Here is a 20577-nt window from a genome sequence, read left to right as displayed (position 1 = left end):
CATTAACCAATAACACTTCCATGTGAACTTCCTATCAAAATGGTCCAATGAGATGTTATAATTGATAAGATTCTTAATTGGATAAAACAAATGCAAGTGCCTAAACACTAAATTTTGAAGTGATATGGATCAAATACATTTTACCCTTCTAATTACGAAGATAGTGGTTTTAGAAAAATCCATGATTCTTTTGATTTTGCTAATGTATGAGCATAAAATTAGCTTCATTGCAATAATCTAACTAAATCACCCTCGGAAAATCCTTGCAATATTAATTTGTTATAATTACTTGAAATAGTATATGAATGTGGTTCTTGTATACTTCTTTGATACTATAGAAAGTTGAACTTCACATTGTGCAATAGAAAGTTGAACTTCAATCAACACTTCATCCCACATTTAGCAGTACCTAACCCCCATAGCTTTTCATCATCCAATGGATTCACATGCATCAGCAAACAATGGTATCAAGTTCACTATGAAAGTGCACAAAGTGCAACATTTAACAACCAAGCAATGTCAAGAAATCTAAACCTGACCTTCATCCTCTGTATAGTGCTGATTCAAAGTTCAAAACTCGATTTCTTTCGTTTGAATTACTTGGACCCATACTTGTCTTAGACGATATAAGAAATATCATGGTAGAATATAGAAGTAAGAAATATCATGGATAAAAGCTTGAACTAAATCTAGATCCCCACCCAAATTTCTTTTGCATAGTATCACTTTGTGGGTATAATCAAAAGCTTGAACTAAATCTGGCTCCCTATTTACTTGTTCACAGAACTGGGTAAATGGCCTTAAATCCATGGCAAACAACCATAATTATCAAAGCCAAATAACCATGATTTGTTTTTCAAGACTATCATCATATAACCCTGTCTTATCTATAAGGGGTTGGCTTCAAGAATCCTATTCTGTCATTCCATTTTGCTCAATACCACCTCCATTTTTCAATATTATAAAACTGAAGATTGTCAAAATATATATATTGAAGTCCTCTCAATTGCTCTAAACATAATACCTAGCTGCCTCATTGTTAAGTGTATATAACACCTTCCATAACAAAAAAGCAGCAAGTCTTACAATGAAGTATATATTTTATGCAAAACAAAGGTCCAAATACAAGTAATGAAACCCAATCATAAATATAATAATTATAAAACACAGTTTTCATCTCTTAAATATGTAGTTAGTGAAAAAATATTTTTTCAAATATTTGCAGACGACTATCCATGTCAGCTACCAACTTGTCAAGCTCATCAATTTGGGTCTCTAGAACTTCTTAGTTGTTATGGATGAAGTGCCATCATCCTCAAGACCTTCATGAATTGCCCACGCAAAATATTCACACCAATTCCCATTTGGTTTGTTTGCCTACATGGATCAACATACTAGTTAACACATCTTTCAGACATCTGTATTGACACAAACACTGAACATGCCAAGTTATTATAGCACTTAACAACTTTCCCAAGACAAGTGTAAAACAACTTGTGTTGATTTTGAGCTATTTTGATATTCGAATTACACAGCTCCATATGATGAATGGTCACAAGTTCATTGAAAACTCATACCTTGTATCAACCAACATTTAAAAAATTAACAATAAATTTGTACATAAGTTCAGCATAAAATCAGCCTAAACTCAACAAATATCCATAGAAGATGCACTAACAGCAAAAGTTTAACATACCCCAACAAAGTCCTATTTCCTACTAGGAGGAAAGTCTATGAAAGATGCTCTAATAGCAATATTCCTTCACAATGGTGATATTGTACTTGTAGATGGAGAAAAAAGGGAATATCTTCATGGTTAGATTCAAATTGATTAAAACCCAACCTATATCCAAAACCCGACTAAGATCGAAAGATTGAAACCCAACATGTATCCATAGATTCAAATTGATTAACCACACCACCCACCCTTAAACATTCAAACAACCCTCAACACCATCAGTTACCTCGACAAGGCTTTCAACCACACACCAACTTTCAAATTTCTTTTGAACCCCCCATCTTGTAATTTGAATTTGTGGATTTAAGCATTTTCTTGTTCTATTATCTTTTTTACGAACTCTTACAAAGCCTTTCCTCCCAAGATTTAACTCTACTTTTTCAATCACTCTATTGAGATCTACTTTCTTATTTATCTTAAGCACCTTATGAATGTTTACAAGAGTTGATGGTTCCAGTTTCCTTGGTCATCCATTAACTGGTTCACAGTAGACAGGTTTTCTTGTAGTTGGGTGCCTTCTCTTAGCACAGGGGGCCCTGTTCTCATTGTGGGAATCCAAGGGTCCTTTATATGAACCCGGTTGCCATTCTTAACCTGCCAACATAGCTGTGATCTGATCTGCCCCAGTATGTCCACAGATCTCTTCCACCAAATAGAGTCATTTGCTTTCTTTTTTAAATTGAAATTTGACTGGTTTTTGATGTACCTTTCTTTTAATATTCGAGCACATAAGCCTGTTTCATCTGTGAGTAACCTCCACATTTGTTTAGTGAACATGTTTTTATTGAACTCCCCTAACCTTCTGAAGCCTACACCCCCATTCTGTCTTGGTCTGCAGACTTTCTCCCAAGCAATTGTATGGATAGATCTTTTTGGATTAGAACCTTCCCAGCAGAACCTTTTTTGTATACTGTCAATTTGGTTTATTGCTTTTATGGATAGAAGGGAGGTTGCCATTATGTAATTGGGTATAGCTTGAATGACTGATTTTATTAATGTAGTTCTTCCAGCCTGTGAAAGTTTCTTTGCTTGCTTGTATCTCTCCCTTGAAACCAGATTTCTTTATGATTGCTTGTATCTCTCCCTTGAAACCAGATTTTTTCTCCCAAGTATTTTTCTTGAACTTTCATGTGTGACATTTAGAGTAATTGTAGTAAAAAATTTCTTTTTCTTCTGTGAACTCCATTGTTGAACTGAGCTCCGGATTTTTGCAGATTTGTTCTCTACCGACATTTCCTCAAAAATTTTCAGGATTTCTTTTACTTTTCTTACTTGATTTGGTTCAGCCTTTACATGATTAAACAATCATCTGCAAACAAAAGGCGGGTGATTGGGTCCCACCTTTGATTAATTTGAAACCACCCTGTGTTTCTTTTCTCTGCTCAGCTATATTCAACAGATTGGATAGGGTCTGCATTGCAATTATGAATGGGTCACCCTGTCTAAGGCCATTTGGAAAGTCAAAGGAAAGCATAGGAAGTGTACACCTCATGTTGAGTCTCCATGCAAGTTTTAGTAAAACGCAAATCAAGATTCTCTAATAATTCCCTAAAGCATAGGAAAGGTGCTCATATACTTGAGATAGGAAAAGTGCTCATATACTTGAGGTGTATTCCTCTTGTATGGTGGCATATAAAAAGCACTGTTATATGGATAAGGGCACAGGGTTGGGAATTTGACACGTATCGGAATATGACTTGCAGATGGTTTTGGAGATTCTCCACAGAACTAAATTCTTTGGAGAAAGATTATACTGGAGAAATATGGCTTAAGTAGAAATGGTTGGGATGTTGCAAATTCTTACATGTAAGTTGTGGTGTTTGGAAGGGTATCTACAAGGCTTTTAATAAATTTTTTCGAAGGATGCGGCTTCAAAGTAGCAGATGGGACAAGATTATATTCCTGATTGGATTCATGTTGTGGGGACAGACTTCTTCCAGGCTCTATTTGGGGTAACAGAGATCAAATTGGTGAAGGTTGCTGAATCTTATGCTCCAAAGTCAACACATAAACCTGCAAGCCTATGATCCTAGATACTGGAAGCGGACACAGTTGGAAGTGTTTTCAGTGAAATCCTTCTACAATGGCATTATTGGAGAGGCAGGTGAAAACTTTCCAAGCAATGGGGGACTGCTGCTCCAGCAGAAGTTAATTTTCTTTTTTTTTTTTTTTCTGTGGGTGGCAGCTTGTGCGAAATTTCTTACAAAATATTTTCTGCTAACTTCACCACACCAGATTTGCTTTGTGTGATGTGTAGAAGTGAGGATGAATCATCAAATCACTTGCACTGTGGTTTTAGTTCCTACGTTTGGTACCATTTTTTTTAAATTGCAGTGCTGATTTCTGAGCTTAGTGAAGCAGCTTTTAGAAGAGTGGAGTTGCAGGTATGACTGCGAAAGGAAAATAGTCTGCTGATCGGTTGTTCCAGCTGCAGTTATGTGGGCTATCTGGTATGAAAGGAACAACAAAATTTGAGTAGAAATCTACTACAGAATCAGGGGTCATTAATCTGGCAATAAAACTTTTAAAGAGTTGGCTATCTGTAAACATTGTATTTAAGGATAGTATATTCTCTGCTTCCTTTCTGGAGTTGGATTTTTTTGGGGATCTTAGGCATCCATTTGTACAACATCTCATTGTACAGAGAACCATACTTTTGAAATTAATACATTATGCTTTACCTTCTTTCAAAAAACAAAAACATTTTATTAGGAAAGATTACATTCATATATTTTATTAGGAAAGGTTACATTCATTGTGTACATTAGCTGTTCATTTCTGGTGAATAATCAAGGAGACAGAGAAAAGTCTTATATAGAAGTGTTCTTCAAGAATCCATAGAGTGTCGGAGTCTGATGCATGTCCTAAATGGACACTTCATCCATTTAGGACAGTCCATGCAACAATGGTAGAAAGGCATATGCTAATATTGTGTTTTATATTGGAGGCGTATGACTGATACAGACTCAACTTATACCCCCTTCACTGTTATTATGTATTACCATATAAAAGAACTTACCTCACTTCTGCAAGATACTTGAGTGCACACATAACAAGAAAACAGTTAAACAGAGTCTCCTCTCTTCTCACTCTCAAAAAACCACTGAAGGGTTTGCCAAAGAGAAGAGATGGTCAGTGAAGGGGAGGGGACTGTAGTGCATTGCAAGATAGAAAGAGGACTGGTTGGCTGGTTGCTGAGAGGATCCTTCACAGCTTCCTGAAGACAGGTAAACATTTATTTTTTAGGAAGCTACAAGGATCCTTGGCTGCTTCTTCAATTTTTCTCTCTGTGAAACAGAGGGCTCTTCTCCTTCTTCTTCTATTGCTGCTACAGCTGCTGCTGTTTTTATTTCCAGAAAACAGGGGCTCTGTTCTTAACAGGGGGCTGCACCTGTTTTTCTCTTCATCTCCTCTGTTTCTCTTTCTCTCCTTTGCCTACAAATATTAGAAGAATAGGAAAGTAGTTAGCATTTCATATGAAATGAAAAGAATGATTTGCTGTGAAGCATTAAACTTTAATAGCTTAGAGTGCTTATTGATAGTGCCCATGGTGGGGCACCTGCCCTAAATGCCATGACATATAAGGTGGTGCCCATCTAAGTGGTGTGCCTAGATGACAAAAATCACAAGGTGGGCAACTTATTGTAATATTGTTACTATGGTTGCATTCTACATCCTATTTGGATGTGTATTGATACATCCTATCATATTATCATGACTTATGCTTTATTTTAAGGTTTTATTACTTAAATATAAAAGATCCAAGGATGTAAGAGAAGAAAAAGAAAGAACAAAGGTTCTTTCCCTTCTTCTTTTCTCCTTTTCCTCATTATCTCTCTTGAATCTTTTATAAGGTTAGAGCCTTCTTTAGTTGCCAATGATTTTTGGCATGTAATTTCTCTATCAAGTACTTGTTAATTGGTATATTTTTACTGTTGTGTTTTAGATATTGGAATTAATGGATTTAAAATGCTATTGTCTTTTAGATATAATGATTTGTCATGTTTTGACAGGAAAATTTATATTATTATCAAAGATCTAACCTTTTTTAAATTTATATACATGCTAATTGGTATACAAAACTAGGGAACTAACCTATAACTTAGCTTTTCCTTTGTGAAATTCTCTTGGGAATTATGAATTTTAATTTGAAAATGCAACTATAGACATTTGGACATTAGGCTTTATGGATGATATCATGATGCTTAATTATCAGTTTTGCATTTGAATTTGATTGTTTTATTATTAGATATTGCAATTATAATTTTTGTAGTTATTTTCCTATTTTGGGAAAGTTAATTATTTTTCTATTTATTATATTTTAAAGCATATATTTCTTAGGTTTATGCCTATTTCATTATTGTTTACACCTCACGCCTCAAGATAATGGGAAACTTCATATCACATCTCTGCATTTTAAAACATTTCTCATTGTGTAGGTTAGTTTCAATACTTCTCTGGTTGTCTTGGGACTATTAAAATAGACACTCACAAAGTGCAAAATGTTGAGTTATATGACCTCATTATCCATCTTGAAATGACCTCTCGTTTTGTCTTTCTTTTTATTTCAATTTCATTTTTTTCTTTGCAATAGTTCGCCTTTTATTTTGATTTTTTTTTTATTTCAAAGACTTCTTTAGTCATCTCCAATGTTTTCTCTGTTTGTGAACTCATTTATTTCTTTTTTATGCTAGAGGACTTATATATCTATTCTTTTATTTAGTTCCTGATCTTAAAGAATGCACAATCTGCAACATATATATCTGACTAGTCTTTATTAGTCTTGCTTGGTTGTTTCAATCCTCTTGGTAGGTTAAACCATTGTCCCATGGACTCTTCTTATGGATGGTATGTGCTGGGAATGTATAGCGTTTTGACACTTCAAAGATTCTTTGCTTTACTATTTCAGTTTCTTTCCAATTTATTTTTCCCATTTCTTGTTTGATAAAAACTAATACATACCCTACATTTTGACTTCAGTTTTTTCTAAAGCCTTAGGTCATAATGTTGATTTTTTGCATTTATGCATATGAATTTAGTGTGATACACTGCACTTGGTTCTTACTTCCCCAATTAGTTCCTTTTCATTTCTAGTTCAGCTCCAGAGCCAGTTTCCCAGTAGATATCTGACCAAATTTTTTTGTTTGTCACCATGTAATTGCATCTTAAACCGGAGTGTGAATTCATTTTTCACATTGCCAATATATATCAACACAAGCAACTATTTTTGTGGTCATTGAATATCTAGATAGTTTTGAATTTTGATTAAGGCCTTCAGACTTCAGTATTCCATAATTTTTTGGCTCCGTGCAATCAAGGGCACTTTCTTTTGGTTTCCAAACCTTTTTCTTCAATGGAATTTATTTTTGTGCAATCAGATTAGAGACTTCCTTTACTGCTTTCTTTCTTTCCTTCTTTTTTTTTTCTTCTTTGGATTTTGCACTCCACAAGATTATCAATCTGTGATATTTATTGGATAGCATATGAAAGTGCTTGGAGATTCTGCAAGGCATTACAATTTGATATTTCTTTCTAAATTCCTGAATCTGTTACTGAAACTTTAACATTGAGTTGGATCACATAACTTCTCCATGCACATTATTCTTTTTATTATCGATAACATATAGGTTGCTTCCTCAGGAATCCAGATGCATTTAGGACTAGCTTTGATACAATTGATGGACATAATAGAAGTGATCCTCAATATTCTGGTTCCAGATCCACCAGAGGAAGACTTCCCTTAATGCTGATTTGAACTGGATAAATTTTGGAATCGCTGAAAATCATGATGATGTGGCCCTTATTCCTTATGACCAGGTTGATGCATTTGTAATTGGAGAATGTTCTAACGTGGAATGCCCGACTAGGTTCACATTGAGAGAGGAAGAAAGAGGCCAAAAGGCATCCTAAAGACCTACAAGAGTGATGAGTATCTGAAGCATAGGCTGCAAGTCTTTTACCTTATGTTTCTAGCTTTGAATTCCTTTTTTGTTAGGTCTCTGCAAATTGCAGGCATCATGTTGTTTCATTGATGCTAATATTGCATCTTCAAAGGTCTATTCATTGACAAATGTGGTGCAATTGGTCTTATCTATCTTGGCATTCATCTTGATTGAAATTTTAAATCTTGAAAAACATACTCTTATACATGGGAAAGATGAGTAAAATTTGGATGCTTGAAAGAGTGGTTGAGCTGTATGACTTATGGAGCCACCAAATTGACTTCAACTTGAGCATGGAAAATTAGGGCACGATGCTTTATAATCAAGACATGAGGATGACTTAGAGTGGCATAGTTGCAAACAAGTGATTGACACATTGGTTTTACAATCTTTGTTTAGGGATATCATAAGAAAGTTAAATGGTTCACAAGGCACATGAATATTAGAATCCAGTGGGTGGGCAGTTCAGCAAATGTAATGGTTGATTTTCTTGCTAAACAAGGGACTTCTCGGGAACTATTATATTGGGCTGCATTGTAATCTTTAGTTTTTGAGAACCTGTAATTACTGTTATAGGAGACTTTGCACTTCGTGCCTCTCCATGGGATGCTTGTAAAAATTTATTTTCCTTATTAATGAAATTATCATTCAATTATAAAAAATATATAAATATCTCGGATGGATAAACCAGGACAGGGAATTACAACCTATGTTTTCCAAAGAAAGAGTGCAATCTTGACTATTTGATCTGTCCTTTATTTGTGGCAGCTCTATTACCAACATATCATTGACTAGAAAAGAACTTAAAATCTCCTCCACGGCCTTCTTTTATTTTATTCCTTTTCTATTTTATATAGCTCATCCAACATTGTTGCATCACAATTAAAGAATAAGTTTTAGTGTTGAGTATAATCAAGACTCAAAAAGTGTACAAAGCGCTGCTTAATAACTGTGGTCATTCCTGAACATGGAGATCTAACTTTCACTAACCTTTATATTAAATAATGGATAGGGCACACCTGAAGTAATAGTCAGTATGTGAGAACAACTATTTGATAATCTTTTATACAAGTGATTGTCATCTTATTTTTATGCAAGACATACAAATTAAGCTCCAATTTTTTTTATTTTTTGATTGGAAACAATCAAAACTTCATTAATAAATAAATATACAGAATATGGATATTTGCAACATAAGGGATGTATACCATCAACTTTGATTGCTACTCTTTTGGGAATCAAGGAGTTTTAGTATTTTTCAGGGATGTAGACTGTCAACTTCAGGAACCTTGGAGTTTCAAAAATCGTAACGGATAGACTGTTTTAGTATTTTACAGGGATACTAGGCTGTTAATACTTTATTAGAGCTGAGTTGGCTCCTTTACAAGGGCCAGGTTGAAATATGCCAATAGTTGTGACCAAGGTCAGCTAGTTATTTAGTTGATTATGTAGCTGGAGGTGGGGTAGGAAGGAAGGCTTTGTATAGTTTCCTGTAGTTTTTGTTGAATGCATGGGTAGAGACTGGACATTTGGTAATCTTACAGTATGCTTAATTTTCTGTTTTGAAGTTCTTTGGTCCTTCTCCTTGGGAGTTGGAGTATGAAGAATTGTACAAAATTTCTTATTACCTCCTTAAAAGAAAGTTCTGTTATAGCTTCCTCCTAATTCCCTCCTTAAAAGAATATCGATATAATATATATATAAGGATAACTATTGTTACTTTGGAAAAACCATAGATCTTGATAGATGGTGAATCTGCAAATGGCATTTGATGGGGATAGCAGGTTCTAGGTATAGTAGGGATTATCCTTATGCTCAATGAGGTGAAATTTGTTTTGACATAATTGTGCTTTGAGAGGGTTCTCTAGGGATAAGACATCAGAGTGAACTTTTGATGGGCTAACTAGGTTAGGGGTTAATTGTGATAGCATGTAGCTGGTTGACATTGCCACAAAATCTATATCTATATCTATACTACATATAAAAGAGCAAATGCCCCTTCTTTATGGATGTTTCACTGGACGTTTTCTACCCCCCTTGTTTAAGCATACAGCAGGCATAAAGAGGGCATATATGTCCTTTACTCTCACTTCAGAAACTGCCCACTTATAATATTCAGATACTGCCCACTTATAACCATATAAGAAAAGGACTACTAAAGAGTCTTTGCGACTAGAGTGACATGGGAATCAAAAAAAGAAATAACACATACATCCCCCACACTTTATCATCAATAGATAGATAAGGGTTAAATAAACACAGAAAATGCATGAAAGTATGAAAGTATGAAACAAAACAAATCTACCTTCATCGAAGGCACTGCCACATGCAAATGCACATAGACGTTTACTAGTGTCTTATATAGCTTAGTGTTTGTGCATCTTTGGATGGATTCATATTCTTTTGTCTGATCATCTGATGCCCATTCCATAGGTTTTTAGGATGTCAACCCAACCTAGTTAGGAAGAATAGGGTCAGCCAACTGGCAGCTATGTCTAACTGGTATGCAACCCCCGAATAGCAGGCAGCTCCACTTTGTACATTTACTGAGTAGACCTTCCATTGGAAAGGAAACTTCTCACTGAAGGAGGCAGTAGGAATGGAGACAGGTGCCTTCACTTGCTCTCAATCCTTTCTATAAGCAGTCTTATTTTAATTGTTTTTAATGCATCTTTTTTTAACATGTTTAACTCTTTTGTCCTACATGGACCAGCAGAATAAATATCTATGTTGAAAAAGAAATTTATTTTACAGTTTTTGTTTGTTTTTTCTTTGTGAAGCTATTGATGCTCTTTTGGACCTGAGAATTATGGGGAAGGTGGGGGTATATTACCAAGCAGGAGATATACCCGAAATCGTTCTGCTAGACCACAATCCATGAGGGGCGCTGCACAGCTTATACTTGCCACTTCATAGAGTTAAGTGCTTGTATGCTTGTTCATCACTTGCACTCATAATATAAACAAGTCTGGTTTTGTTTGCCATGGTCTACTAGATAGAGATGCTATTGACCCTGGTGCTAAGAAAATCCCATGTCTGTTAACGAGATCCAACAGCAATCAATGTCAATGATTTATCTTGGCCTTCCTGAGCAGAATGTATTTTGGAAGCACATTAAAGGGGTTCAACACTACTGTGGTTCAAATGCAGAAGTTACTACCCTTGCATTCCAGTATGTTCGCAAACTTGGGATGATTATAAAAAGGTCAACATCTAAATTGGATCTGGAGGTTCAAGCTAGTATTCAGTTATGTGTTGAACACAAGAAGAAACCTGTATTCTTCTATCAGGATTCTACTGAAACAGATCCTTTCATTTTGATTCAAACAGAATAGTAGTTGCAATTTGCAACAACTTATCTGTTTTTTATATCATGGTCTTATGCCATGTAATCCAACGTTGGCATAAAAAGAACTCAAAATAAGTAGTACTAGTACATAGTTACAGCCACAACAGGAAGTTAATGGACAGAACTTTTATGATATGTGGTGTTTTTGTGTGGCAGTATCCACTGTGTACACCTGGAGGCGTGCAAGAGGTGTACACCTCATGCACCTCACTCATACCTCATATAAAAAGACGAAAAAAGAAAAAAAAGGAAAGAAAAGGACAGGAAAGGAAAAGAAAGTGAAGGGAAAGAAAAAGAAACAAAGAGAAGGTTAAAAAAGAGGAAAGAAAGAAAAGGAAAGGGAAGGGAAAGGAAGATAAGGGGAAATCCGCCCCAGGACTCCCTTGGCTGGGGAACTTGGCTGCCCAAACCAACCACCCCAACCACCCCACCCCCCCCTCCCCAGCCCCTTTTCAAAGATAAATAACCCCTTTCAGCTAGTGCTATACATCTTGATTCTTCTTAATATAAAAGAACATTATTAAAATAAAGAAAAATTAGATCCTCCTTCCCTTCTCTTTCCTCCTCCCTCCTCCCCATTCCCCTCCTCTTAAGGAGACTTACACCTTGTGTTTGGGAGGCTTACACCTCTTACATTCCTTACTACGCCTCATGCCTCTGCATTTTAAAACATTGTTGTGTACACTACTTGTATTTGATTCAAGACAACATGCCCTTCCAGTTGCCTGGGTCACAACATGTACTACTTCCAAGCAGGACATGTTGAAGTGGATGAAATCTCTTCTGGATCGAGCACGTACTGTTGATTCAGCTTGGAAGATCAATGGGTTTTGACGATGCAGCTGCATAGGTTGATCCAATCAGGCAAGATGCTTTGAATAAATGTGAATATTTGTTTATTCTTCTGTTTCAATACAAAACCATCCATGCCTTTACCATTTGGATGTTGCAAGGATATATTTTGCTGTCCTGTTCTCTTTTTGCCTCTGGCGTGTTCATAGATCATGGCTGAGGAACATTATCAAGGAGTGCAATAAAATTGAAGTTCAGCAAGAGTTTCTTAAACGTCTAGGATAAATAGTGTATGCCATCTGGGGTGGCATGGATTCGGAGGATGCAATGGGGGAGTTTATCCAATATTTTGTTGATCAGACTGCCTTCATGCAGTATTTGAAGGCCTGCTGGGTGCCTAAGATTGGTAATTAATCTGTTGCATTGTTATTCGATGTACTTTTTTCTTGGCTAGATTCTCTCTTCTTGTTATGCTATTACCTTTTTTGGACATTTTCATTGAACTTGTGCATAAAAAAATAAACTTTTGCCTTCTTGTCTGATAGAAATGTGGCTCGCTACCATGAAAGGTTTTTCACTTGCAAGTCAGGAGGCATCTGGGGCCATAGAAACTTATCATGTTAAGCTGAAGCTGAAATTATATGATGACTCACATCTTGGTGTACTCCAACGAGTTGGTAAGTTGGTGCACAAGCTGACAAACGAATTGCATTCAAGTTATTGGCTTCATAGATATGCAGATGAAAGTGATTCCTTTCAAAATGTTAAGTAAGAATATATTGCTTCTACATCTTGGCACCGAGAACAGAAAATTCTAGATGCTGCTGTTACCTTGGGTGATAAAGAGCACCTTTTGCAAAAGTTGTAAGCCAGAAAGACAGTAGCCAGTCACATCTAGTGTGGTATTCTGGATCAGAGTTCTCTTTTTGTGATTGTGAATGGTCAATGCAGGGAAACCTTTGTGATTGTGAATGGCCAATTCAGAGAGATCTTGCTCAATTTGTGGAAAAAAACACAATTGATGATTCAATTGCCCGGACAAGCCAGATGCTTGACCAAATACAAAGGCTAGTTGAATTAAGCAATTCTAAAGACATTGTTAATTTAGTAAACAATCTACCATTGAAGTGGGTGTCCAAGAAAGGTAGAACTGTAGCTCGCAAACCAGCATCATCTTTTGGCTATTTGTGCTAGAAATAGTTCTAAGAATGCTGCTACCCTTAAAAAGAACCGTGAAAGGAAGAGATTGCTTCAGTTCAGGTGATATCTTGAATATATGGAGAAAGCATCAGCAACAGGTATTTTTCTGCCTTTTTTAATTCACCTTCATAACTTTCAGCTTTCTTGTGTGGGCGAATTCCTGAAGTTATATTACATTTCTCTGTCACTTATTGTTATCATTCCGTATCTTTTGTAATCTTTCTTTTATTTACTTGATGTGTATGCATCACTTAGAAGTGTTGGTTAACCCTTGCAGATATTTTAGATTTATCTAACATGTCCCATTCAATTTTCAGCATTCCTTGGCTTTTGTCATACTTCTCTCTCTCTCTCTCTCCTTGCCACCCTTTTTTAACTTGTGCTGTTGATCCTTGTGTATTGATATGGTACTTTCATTTGCATAGGCTCCTTTTCACCGATTTTGACATGTCATTTTCCTGAATAACATTACTTTACTCTTTGTTCATGGAACTTGATGTATATGCATTACTTGGTGATGTTGGTGAACTTGTGCCAGATATTTTATATTTCCCTATCATGTCCCATTCATTTTTCATCAATCCATAGTTTTTGTCATCCTTTCCTTCTATTTAGGCCGTGTTTGGGAGTGCTTATTCAAAATAAGTGCTTATTTGGGCCATTAAACACTTATTGGTATTTTGGAAATAAGCCCAAAATGAGTGCTTTTTTAAAAATAAGTTTTTTAAGCCCAAATTTCTAACTTTTTTAAGTACTTAAACAATAAGCACTTATTCAAATTTTATTCTTCCAAAATTATCCATAGTTGAATTTTAAAATACCACTTATAAAATTATCCCTAGTTGAACTTTATAAAAGTACTTTTACAAAAGCACTTTTAAGAAAGTACTTTTATGAAAGCACTTTTAAGAAAGCACTTTATGAAAGTACTTTTACAAAAGCACTTTGCAAAAGTACTTTTATGAGAGCACTTTATAAAAGTACTTTTACAAAGGTGCTTTTATAAAAATGATTTCGTAAGTGTACTTTCTTAAAAATGCTTTTGTAAAAGTACTTTTATAAAAGTTCTTTTGTAAAAGTGTTTTCATAAAAGTAAAGGGTATATTTTGAATATTTGAAAGAAAATGAATAACAAAGTAGTCACAAATGATTATTAGAGAAAAAGGCTACCAAACACCCAATATTTGAATAAGCACTTGTTTTTAAGCACATTTTTAACTTAAGCACTCCTAAACATGACCTTATTTGCATAATGATATACATCTACTTATATGGTACTTTCATTTGCACAGGATCTTTTTTCGACAGTCATGTCAACATGTCATTTCCCTGAACTTGGAAAGCATTAATGATTTGCTTAATAGCATGGCCCCCCCTTTTTTTACTGAGACGAGGTGCATGCTTTAATGCTGTCCTGAGCCACAATCTTTGGATACTTGGAGGAAGGGCTTAACTGCATATCAAGGCGTAATAGTTTTGAAGAACATTGATGATTACTCGAATGCCCCCATAAATTTGTGGTTGTATCCTCTGAGGGGGTTACTTCAATTTTGATCAAAAGCCCTTGGGCAACTTGAGGTCTGAATATGCTGAAGTTGCACCATTTATCAGTAAAACTTCAAATTCTTTTGCAGATTGTTCATGTTTTTCTTTTTGGTTCTACTGGAGGCTAAAGTTGTTTGTCCAAAACATGAACTGGAGATGTGATCGCCCAGATAATCCAAATAAATAGCAGCAGTTGGAAGAAACTATTACTTCTCTTGTTGTTTTTGTCCCAACAATTCATGAGGCAAGTTTGAAGGTAGACAACCTTGCTCAGGGGGTCGCATCCTGTCCCCTATAACATTCTTCCTCTGTCCTATCCATACTCATTTCTTTTAATTTTCTGAGATGGGTACTGCCCATCAATATTATATCTCTTGATCCTTTTCTGCACAATGCATACTTCCATCAAAATAAAACGATAAAGAAAAAGAAATGAAAAGTTAACTCTTATGTATCATATTGTGATTTCTGTTCATATAAATAATTAGTTACACTCTTACAAAAACAAATCTAACACGGTTGGATTAATTCTAGAAAAAGACAGCCATTAAGTCGCATCCGCATACAACTTATCTTGTTTCATATAGAACTGTTTGAAACCTTGAGCAGGCCAGATTGAATTTTATTTGTTGCCCATGTTTTCAGAGCTTTTTGTAAAAACGTTTTCATATGCCGGTATTTTGTTCTTTATTATTAGGGTTGTAATCAGACTGGACTCAGAAAAATTCGAATTCAATTTGTTACGTGTCTTAGGAGAACTCACCCCTAAAAGCTAGCTGTTAGAGAGAGGGAACCCAAGTACATATATACCCCACAACACTACCGATGTGGGATACCTCACATTAGCATCTCATACTACCAACATGGGGCAAATGAATCGTAACATCCTACCATGCTTCCACAGTCCCGGCACCCACGCAAACTGACTTTGCACTAGTCCATCTAGTCTCAGTCGAACACTGCAATACCGACGTCACCACCTGTGCCGCATGATTGCAACTGGGAGGCATAGTGTAGGTTTTGATACCATTTATTATGTGTCTTAAAAGAACTCACCCCTAAAAACTAGCTGTTAGGGAATTCAAGCACATATATACCCCACAACAGCATCTCATACTACCAACATGAGACAAATGGATTGTAACACAATCCAATATAATTATTGAAAATTTGCATCCAAATTTAATCAGAAATTTGATCCGATTTAAAGAGTTTATATTCAAATTCAAATCCTAACAGACTCGGATCAAATTTAGATTTAATCTGGCTCCATTTTAAATTTTTAAAATACACAAAAAAAAAGTAGTTAACTATTTTTCAGCTTTTATAAATAATAAATTAATACAAATATTATAATATAATCAGATTGGATATTAGACTTTATCATTTAGACTAGTGTCGGCGTCATAGCTAGTGGACAAGAAATTTTTAACACAGCGAGTTCTAAGGTCCGTTTGGGGGCTGAAGTTTTGGCTGAACTGCTTGGAGAAGGCTATGACCCACCATCCCTATCTATTTGCAATTTGATAGGCTGATCCTTATAAGGAAAATGCTTGATGACAAGAATTGTAAATAGATAAAAATTAAACGAATTAGATTGTAATGGGATTGGGTATTGTCCTCCTTAGTAAATCTGCTTTTGATTTTTGGCAAAAGCGAAATGTCCTTTTTGCCTTTTTAGTTAAAAATCAGTAGAAAAGTTTATAACTAACCAAAACGGAGTTCGGTGAACCCACCAATAAGAAGCTACTATGTCAGTAATTTGAATTTTGGCTTAAGTTAGGGCTTTCTACGGTTAGCAACTGGAATCCGGTTAAACCGGACACAAAAGGACAAAAAAAAATACATTAAACCCAATTTCAAGTATTTACTTCGAACTCCCTCTTCCTCCTCTCCTCAGTTGACCCTAACCCAAAAGCATCCCACATCCCATCGGCAATCTCACTGTACAATGGCATTCGTGGACGCGAAATACACCAAGGTCAATCCAGTGATGAGTGGAGAGTCTTCTTCTTCTTCCTCCCATTATTCTTCCTCCTCTCCTCTTCTTCCAATCATCTTCGAACTCCCTCTTCCTCCTCTCCTCTGCTGAGCCCTAACCCACAAAATCCTGCATCCGGCGAGTGATATACTAAATAATGATTACTTACAAAATTTTCGAGAACAGTCCATTTCTTTTGTAAATTTGAGATAATATACTAACCATGCAGAGGGTATAACAAGCTTTTATGTTTCCGGAATCTGCACATTTGTGACAAAAGTGGAGACGTGCGATGAAGAAAATCACACAACAGCACAGATATGTGATGACGAAAACTAGTGCGATGAGATAAAACTCTTGTATTTTTCTATATTATATAGGAAGTAGGTTTACGTATTTATAGAGGATGGAGAAGCCAGTTGGTTGGGATCTTGGATCGATCTTCGATCTTGTACAACTATTTTGACACTGTCACAAAAGAGTTGGATGGATTGTTCCAATGAGAGTGTGAGGTCACAAAAAACATGTTGTAGCCAGATCAATTCACTTGTAGCCATTGCCATAGCCCAATATTCGGCTTCAGCTGACGATGAATGGGAGACTATTGCTTGTTTCTTAGTCTTCCATGAGAGAACAGATGATCCTAACATAGTAACATATCCAATTGTGGAACGATGCGTTAAAGGACACGTAGCCCAATCTGAGTCACAATAAGCATGGAGTGACAAAATTGAGGAGGAAGAAAAGAAGATGCCTTGTGTTGGATCAACTTTAATGTATTGAATATCCTTTTTGTAGCCAGCATGTGTTCCTTTCGTGGGGCATGTAGGAATTGTGAGAGCATATGAATTGGAAAGCTAAGTACATGTAGGAATTGTGGGGCATGGAATGGTCAAGTACATGAGGTGGCCCACCAATCTTTTATATTGAGAAGGATCTACTAGTAATGGATTATCCATATCCACAAACTGTCGTTGTTGTTCCATGGAATGAGATATTGTGTTTGCCTCAAGTATTCCAGTCTTAGTAATGATATCCAAGGCATATTTATGCTGGCAAACAAAAATGCCTGAGTCTATTCTAGTGATTTCCAAGCCCTAAAAATACTGAAGTGGGCCTAAATCCTTGAGATGAAAGCATTCATTGAGGTGGGCTTTAAGGGCAACAACATAGACAAGAACAGCCAGAAGGAGCCAAGTTATGTAGATGTAAAAAGAGAGTAATCTACCACGGACTGAGTGAATCCAAATTTATGAAGACCATCAACAAACATCCCAAACCAGCACTGGGAGGCTTGTTTAAGGCCATATAAAGATTTTTGAAGTTTACATACTTTGTTCTTTGCATATTTAGGAATGCTTAGGGTGATTGACATATATACTTCTTCTCAAGTCACCATGTAAGAAGGCATTATTGGCATCTAATTGATGTAATGCCCATCCTTTAATAGTAGCAAGAGCCAGTAAGCAACGAAGTGTTGTCAATTTTGCAACAAGTGTGTATGTGTCATGATAGTCTTGACCTTCAATTTGGGTATAACCATTGGCTATGAGGCGGGCTTTATATCGCTCAATTGTGCCATCTGCCCAAAGTTTTAATTTGTAAACCCATTTGGACCTAATAGGCTTCCTGCCAGGCAGCAGATTAACAATTGTGCATATATGGTTATGTTCTAGAGCAACAATTTCATCATCCATTGCTTTATACCAATTAGGATCTTTGACAACTTGGGAATAAGAAGTGTTTGGAGGCAAGGAAGATGTGGCATTTAGAGTAATCAAGGAAGTGAGAATGTTGCAAATATAATCCTTTAGGTGCACAAGCTATTGTCCGTCATGTTGTGGACGTGAAGACTCAACATGAGTGTTAGGACTGGTTTCAGGTGATATTGTATTCTGAACTTTCAATTAAGGGTTTAATGGGTTGCTAGCAGGATCCATTGATGTCGGTGATGGAGTGTGCTAGCAGGATCCATGATGGTGGGTTAATGGGTCAATGAATGGATCATCATTTTGTGGTAGAGGAATGACAATGTCTGGGTTGTTGTCCAATGGTGTTGTGTGTTTTTATTCAAAATGAAATGTCTCTTCATAAAATAATACATCACAAGAGGTAAAGAATTGGCCAGTTTCAAGGTTGTACACCCTGTACCCCTTTTGACCATAAGGGTGACCCACAAATATGCAACAAGAAGCTCGTGGGGAAAATTTGTCTTTGCTGGGAGATCGTCCTTGGGCATAACATAAACACCTAAATGTGTGGAAATGTTCATGACTAGGAAGTTTGTCAAATAACATCTCGTAGGGTGTTTTTCCTTGCAAGGGAACTACAGGTAAGTAGTCGGTGATGTAGGCTGCAGTTAGAATGCACTCTACCCAAAATGATAACGGTAAGGAAGCTTGAAATCTCAATGATCTATCCACCTTGAGGAGATGTTTATGTTTCCTCTCAACAATGCCATTTTTTTGAGGAGAATCAACATTTGAACGTTGATGCATGATACCATTATTCATGAAATAGGACTGCATGCTCCCAGATAGAAATTCTTTACCATTGCCGGATCTTACTGCGTGAACAATTGTATTAAATTGTCTACATACCATATTACAAAACGAGACAAAGAAAGAATATGTGTCTGATTTGTGTTTCATGATAAAGACCCAAGTTGCGCTACTATAATCATCGATAATGGATAGGAAGAAATGAGCACTATCATGTATTGGAGTATGGTGGGAACCACAAATATCACAATGAATTAGATCAAATGGAGTAGAGGCTCAAGGCGCACTTATTAGAAATGGAGTGCGAGTGTGCTTGGCCCGTTCACAAATGTCACAAGCATGCTTTGGTGGAGTGATGTTGCAATCGGAGAGAAGAGATCACTACATTGATGATGCATGTCCAAGTCTTTTATGCCAGGTATTATAGCCGTCTACGTTGGTGATTAAGAGAGCTACAGAAGGATGTATAGGCTGAAGGTAGTAGATTCCATTGGTTAACATTCCTTTGCTAATCACAGTCATGGATGTTGAATCCTTAGTTACACATGAAGTAGGAGAAAAATAGTAGTAAAATGTAACTGTGTGGTGAGTTTACTTATGGATAACAAATTGAATCAGAAACTAGGAATATATAGCACACCATGAATAAGAAATTTTGGGTTTATCATGACTAAGCCTTTACGAGTGGCAAACAAAATTGAACCATCTGGCAAGTTTATTAATAAAGGAAAAGCCAGCAATTCATGATGCAGAAATGAAGACTTTATTGGAGTCATATGATCAGGTGCCCCACTATCAAGAATCCAATAAGAAGAACCAACTGTAGTTGAAAAAGCCTTACTAGACATATTCGAAGCATAGTTGGTCAGGTGTATGAGATATTGGTGAGGCTTGGGAGGGCCACTAGTTGTAGTAGTAGCAATCTATGAGTCACTAGCAGAGTCAGCATTTTTCTTGGTTCCACGACTTGGCTTCCACTTTTCCCAGCCTTCAGAATATCTAATCAATTCATAGTACCTATCCTTAGAGTGACCTTGGCGCTTATAGTGTTCACACCATATTTTGGGCCGAGAGTTGGAAGTTCAATCCCCATATCTAGAGACAACTAGGGCAGCAACATCCATAGGATAGGTGGTCTTTTGAGATATTAGAGTTTGACGTTTCTCATCTTGAATTATGAGCGCATAGGGTCGATTAATGGTAGGAAGTGGATCTGTGCCCAAAATGGTGGATCTGACATGATTGAAAACACCGTTCAATCCCACCAAGAATTGGTAGAGATTGTCTCTCTCTTGATCTGCTATTATCTCTTTGATCGCACTATAGTTAATCACATAATCATAGTTAGGAATGAGCGACAAATTACCCAACTCATCCCAAAGACCTTTCAACTTTGTAAAATAGGAAGAAACTAGGAGATCTCCATGGTTTAGGTTGGAGAGATTTTGCTCGAGTTGATAGATTCTTGTAGCTTGTCCTTGAGAAAACTGTTCTTCAAGTTCTTTCCACATGTCTCTAGCTGATTTCAT

At 36.3% G+C, this 20577-nt stretch overlaps 1 protein-coding gene and 1 pseudogene across 2 annotated transcripts; one reads left to right on the top strand and one right to left on the bottom strand.

Annotated features, from left to right (window-relative positions):
* Positions 1-3403: 3403 nt before the first annotated feature.
* LOC148876106 (uncharacterized) lies at positions 3404-13114 on the top strand (annotated as a pseudogene). Its single transcript, XR_016094974.1, has 5 exons — positions 3404-7685; positions 10461-11106; positions 11705-11901; positions 11969-12227; positions 12367-13114. The product of XR_016094974.1 is annotated as an uncharacterized LOC148876106 (transcript).
* A 7016-nt stretch (positions 13115-20130) lies between these two features.
* Positions 20131-20577, bottom strand: LOC148876105 (uncharacterized). The gene has a single exon (XM_088966381.1). It carries the CDS (start codon positions 20575-20577, stop codon positions 20131-20133), a length of 447 nt encoding a protein of 148 aa, XP_088822507.1.

The sequence above is a fragment of the Nelumbo lutea genome, chromosome 1 (genome assembly GCF_056320005.1).
Source record: "Nelumbo lutea isolate HS-2025 chromosome 1, American lotus-T2T, whole genome shotgun sequence".
Lineage (NCBI taxonomy): Eukaryota > Viridiplantae > Streptophyta > Magnoliopsida > Proteales > Nelumbonaceae > Nelumbo > Nelumbo lutea.
The sequence above is the reverse complement of the archived record's forward strand: the minus strand, read 5'-3'. Positions and strand labels throughout refer to the sequence as shown.